Below are 6,088 nucleotides of genomic sequence, written 5' to 3' on the forward strand. Positions count from 1 at the left end.
ATCAAACTGTAGGAAGTAAACTGGATTCTACTTTTTGTAACAAATGGTCAATTTGAATTCAGATACTATCTATCTCTACCTAGAATGATATTACAAATCAGACAAATATATATAAAGCTAACAGATAAAAAACATCAGTTTTATTTCTATATATATGTTTATAAGAACAGAAACACATGTCAATGGTTTGAATCATTAAACATTCATTTAAATGAACTGTAGAAACATGTTTATTTTTCAAGGCAATACCTGTTACTGTGTGAGCTATCTAATACCTGAAGCGGCAAGGTATAGCTGGGAGTTTAAAATTTGTGATATAACAGGTAGCCCACAGGCGATGTACCAGAGTGGACTATTTGCAAGCTTCGATTAAAAAATTATTATTTTTGGCAATCTAAAGAAGCAGGAAATATGTAAGAAATTACATCATTTAAATATTTATTTCCTAACCTTATTGATTCTCTGATGCAAACAGTTCTACAAAAAATTGTACTTTTACATCATATCTTCTGTTATATTTCATCTATGTTCTTGTTTTCTTATGGTTATTCTGATTTGCAAAAGACATGCATACTTGAGAAATCCAGACAGGACACTTGACTAAGGTCTGGGACTCCCCAGTAGTCACTCCTGGCTGCAAGGACGAAACGATGACCAAACACGTGTTTGGAGCCATCTAACTGTATTTGTAAATCACTGAAACACATAAAGTTGTATCATTCATGTACTTTATTTCATATGAGCTAGTTTATCAAAATCCAATTTTTCAACGTTTATGTAAAACCATTCTAACATGTTTACCTATATAATTCTTTGTCAAATAAATCAGCCACAGTCTTCAGAAGTCTGGCGACAAAGTTGTCATTACCAACTTGCCCGGCACTTGCTGTGGCTATCTGGTACTTCTTTTCCACCTCAGCCAAGCGGTTCTGTAGCTTTACATACTCCTCACGCAGCAAACTCAGGTGGTTCTGTAGTTTTACCACCTCACCTGAAGAAAAAACAATTGTAACTGATTGTCAACAGTTATACCTGTATTAACTTTCATTATTATCAAGTATTTGACAGACTAATTCTTATCCTGGATGGCATCTGATGCAATATATATATATAAACATGTAAAGACTCAAGATGTTCAGAATTCTGCTTTTCAAAAATCGTATGTATATATATAATTAATGATCACTAGTACTATAAACAACAGTTCTGAATTTTAAAAATTTTATGAATTTATCTTCTAATTCATAATAAAAATCAACATTGATACATATGCATGGTAGGAAGACAGAAAACATATATATACACTAGATACATAGTTTATTCTGGACAAAAAATCGAATTTGACAACAACTGCCATTTGACAGTCATTTTCAAGTATGATCGGGAAATCAACTGTCACCCTATATATCCACCAGCAGGCAGCTGTATATATGCCAGCTGATCATGATGCATAACCATCCTATTGATTATACAGACATATATATATAATCTGGTTATTCCATTCAGGCAAAGCAGTTAAAAGCCAGGACTTATACATGTAACACTGGTAACAATAGCATGTACCTGTAACAACTGAGGTTTAGGGAAATTCTTTTGCTTTCAGCGAGACATCAAAAGTTCCATTAATATATGCTTCCTTAACTAGGTTAAGGAAATCAGAGCTTGTGCAATCTTTGTCTAATTAAAACGAGGATGAAGCTGCAAGCAGCTTATTTCTGGCTGGTTTTCATATATAATATTCATATACAGTGTATGAAATTATATATGAGAATTCCTTAGACAGTATGTCTACAGAAAATTCAAATCCCATAGCCCAAGTCATTTTTCGATAGACCAATTTTTTAAAACATTGTTGAAAGTAGGCTCATAACTGTCACTCAAATGCTTGCATCATCCAGTAATAACACACTGTTATGGGTAAAATAAACTCTATTGTAAGCTCTGATTTCATATGATCATTTGTCAGAAAATAATGGAATGTTGTTTTCATGAATTGTAATGTATGTCAGGGCTCAAACTTTTCATAGCCAATGGGGTCAACACTTTGAAATTTTACATAGACCGACCAGGTTTTCTATAGCCTCGGACCATCGGACCACCTTTACTTTCGAACACTGCATATAATACAAAGATGTAGTACAGATATAGAAATATACATCCAGTGACCTAGGAGTCAGTAAATACACCTGTACAATAAGCTGTATATACACTAATATTATAAGAGGGACCCCCACCCACCACCAGTTTCGTTCAGCTGCAGAGGAAGTCGTTCATCATGATGGACCATTGACCTATATATGCACTGTTACTAATAATCACATTAACTGTAAAATATAATGAATTGATATTTAATATATATCTTGTGTATTGTACAAAATCATTGTTTTATAGTGTATATAAACACAGGCAAGGCACGTACCTAATGCATGCATGGCATACTTTAATATTAAATTAATGAGCTTAACTGTACATGTTAATGCAGATTTGTTCACACGAATTTCCATGATATTACATAACAGCAATATTACGTTTGAATTAACTCTACGTATCCAATACATTAAAGTGTGTAAACTTGAAATGTTAAATATGAAAACAATCTGCAATATGAATGTGTATGACATACCGCTCGCATATGTCAAATGTGATTAACCCCACCCTCCCTTGGAGAGCTTGATCGTGCTTTCTTTCCAAATATTATCTGTTAATGTGATCATAAACTGATCAATTTAAGTAATGCATAGAAAATATTTTCATCAAGTATTTATCATATTTGAATATATTTAGCATTATATTGCTCGATAGTGGAGAACGCGAAAAATGAAAACATCAGTAGCTGGAAGCAAGATATTGTCAATTACCTTCCGCCATTTTGTCCTTATTGATCATGTGACTTTCTCCAGAAAGCTACTACATTAAGAAAGTTTCCATAGTTTCGTACTTTTTGTAAAGTTTTAAAAGGGCGGTAAAATTCGAAACCAAAGTTAATAGATAAAACATATCAAACCATTTTCTGTGTGGTCTAGAACGTTGATATACACTTGAATTTATCGTTATATTATTGGACACAATATAGATATATATTAAAACACAAAAATAGCTGAATATACACTGGAAAACATCATCGGAATAGAATTTTGCCATATGTACTGTGTGTGCCACAGACATCATAGACAAACGCTTTACAATAGCTCTAGACATCTATTATAGATAATTCTTTTGAAAAAAAACACCTTTTAATTTAAGAAAACTATAGGCACCTAGTCGTATGATAAGATACCGCATACATCTTTCATCTGTTTAAGAAACGTCATTTTTCTTTGAAAAGTCCCTTTTTATATAATTTACCATTATTTCAATAGATACCAAGTTCATATGTTCGTTAATCCATTTTCATAAGTCATTTAATTCTTGTGATTTTAACCAGAGACATATATATATATGTCTCTGCTTTAACCATGGTCAACATCATATTTCTTGTTCATCATTTAAAAGTTATACGCTGCGGTGATACTCCAATTAAATTAATTTTCCCGTAGAATGTTTTGTTTCAAATCCAAGAAATTAGTACAGTACATGTATTTGATAATTCTTTAGAGAAGTCAAAAAGTTATCCCCCCGTGTGTGATTTAGGACGATCTCCCATGTATCAGGAGTTATTCCCCTGTGTGATTTAGGACGATCTCCCATGTATCAGGAGTTATTCCCCCTGTATGTGATTTAGGACAATTTCCCATTTATCAGGAAATATTCCCCTGTGTGTGATTTAGGACGATCTCCCATGTATCAAGAGTTATTCCCCTGTGTGATTTAGGACGATCTTCCATGTATCGGGAGTTATTCCCCTGTGTGTGATTAAGGACGATCTCCGATGTATCGGGAGTTATTCCACCTGTGTGTGATTTAGGACGATCTCCCATGTATCGGGAGTTATTCCCCCTGTGTGTGATTTAGGACGATCTCCCATGTATCGGGAGTTATTCCCCCTGTATGTGATTTAGGATGATCTCCCATGTATCGGGAGTTATTCCCCTGTGTGTGATTTAGGACGATCTCCCATGTATCAAGAGTCATTCTCCTGTGTGTGACTTAGGACGATCGCCCATGTATCAGGAGTTATTCCCCTGTGTGTGATTTAGGACGATCTCCCATGTATCAGGAGTTATTCCCCCTGCGTGTGATTAAGAACGATCTCCCATGTATCGGGAGTTATTCCCCCTGTGTGTGATTTAGGATGATCTCTCATGTATCATGTGTGTGATTTAGGACGAGCTCCCATGCATCAAGAGTCATTCCCCTGTGTGCGATTTAGGACGATCTCCCATGTTTCAGGAGTTATTCCCCTGTGTGTGTGATTTAGGATGATCTCCCATGTATCATGTGTGTGATTTAGGACAATCTCCCATGGATCAAGAGTCATTCCCCTGTGTGTGATTTAGGACGATCTCTCATGTATCAGGAGTTATTCCCCTATGTGTGATTTAGGACGATCTCCCATATATCAAGAGTTATTCCCTTGTATGTGATTTAGGACGATCTCCCATGTATCAAGAGTTATTCCTCTGTGTGATTTAGGACGATCTTCCATGTATCAGGAGTTATTCCCCTGTGTGTGATTTAGGACGATCTCCCATGTATCAGGAGTTATTTCCCTGTATGTGATTTAGGACGATCTCCCATGTATCAGGAGATATACCCCTGTGTGTGATTTAGGACGATCTCCCATGTGTCGGGAGTTATTCCCCGTGTGTGATTTAGGACGATCTCCCATGTATCATATGTGTGATTTAGGACGATCTCCCATGTATCAAAAGTTATTCCCGTGGGATTTAGGACGATCTCCCATTTATCAGGAGTTATTCCCCTGTGTGTGATTTAGGATGATCTCCCATGTATCATGTGTGTGATTTAGGACGATCTCCGGTGTATCAAAAGTTATTCCCCTGTATGTGATTTAGGACAATCTCCCATGTATCAGGAGTTATTCCCCTGTGTGTGATTTAGGACGATCTCCCATGTGTCGGGAGTTATTCAAGCTGTGTGTGATTTAGGATGATCTCCAATGTATCATGCATGTGATTTAGGACGATCTCCGATGTATCAAAAGTTATTCCCCTGTATGTGATTTAGGACGCTATTCCATGTATCAAGAGTCATTCCCCTGTGTGTGATTAAGGACGATCTCCCATGTATCAGGAGTTATTCCCCTGTGTGTGATTTAGGACGATCTCCCATGTATCAGAAGTTATTCCCCTGTGTGTGATTAAGGACGATCTCCCATGTATCAAGAGTTATTCCCCTGTGTGTGATTTAGGACGATCTTCCATGTATCAGGAGTTATTCCCCTGTGTGTGATTAAGGACGATCTCCCATGTATCAAGAGTTATTCCCCTGTGTGTGATTTAGGACGATCTTCCATGTATCAGGAGTTATTCCCCTGTGTGTGATTTAGGACGATCTCCCATGTATCAGGAGTTATTCCCCCTGTGTGTGATTTAGGACGATCTTCCATGTATCAGGAGTTATTCCCCTGTGTGTGATTTAGGACGATCTCTCATGTATCAGGAGTTATTCCCCCTGTGTGTGATTTAGGACGATCTTCCATGTATCAAGAGTTATTCCCCCGTGTGATTTAGGACGATCTTCCATGTATCAGGAGTTATTCTCCTGTGTGATTTAGGATGATCTCCCATGTATCAGGAGTTATTCCCCTGTGTGTGATTAAGGACGATCTCCCATCTATCAAGAGTTATTCCCCTGTGTGTGATTTAGGACGATCTCCCATGTATATGGAGTTTTTCCTCTGTATGTGATTTACGATGATCTGTGCATGAGTTGTTTTACTCAAAAACATTCCGAAGTGTTCATAATAATCTCCTTAAATGTCTGTCTCTTTTTACTGAAGTTTTAGGATAGCCTACATATATCCCATGCATTATATATTACATCCCTCTTGTAATACTGTGAGTTTGAACTTGGGATAAGATAATAATATATGAATTGTGATGTGGTGGTCAAAGTGTTAGTGTTTTCCTCACAGTAGATACATGTAGTTTATAAGAACAGATAAAAATTAAATGACAACTGAGTG

At 36.4% G+C, this 6,088-nt stretch overlaps 1 protein-coding gene across 1 annotated transcript in view; it reads right to left on the minus strand.

The window, feature by feature from the left end:
* The window catches only part of LOC117332317 (rabankyrin-5-like), a 39,618-nt gene extending 36,750 nt beyond the window's left edge, over positions 1-2,868 (minus strand). Inside the window, exons 1-3 of the mRNA XM_033891203.1 lie at positions 2,859-2,868; positions 802-991; positions 575-696 (exon numbers count right to left, since the gene is read on the minus strand). Coding sequence (XP_033747094.1) covers positions 575-696; positions 802-991; positions 2,859-2,868 — 322 coding nt within the window. The remainder of the gene's footprint in view (positions 1-574; positions 697-801; positions 992-2,858) is intronic.
* Between the last annotated feature and the right edge of the window lie 3,220 nt (positions 2,869-6,088).

The sequence above is a fragment of the Pecten maximus genome, chromosome 8, assembly GCF_902652985.1.
Source record: "Pecten maximus chromosome 8, xPecMax1.1, whole genome shotgun sequence".
Taxonomy (NCBI): Eukaryota; Metazoa; Mollusca; class Bivalvia; order Pectinida; family Pectinidae; genus Pecten; species Pecten maximus.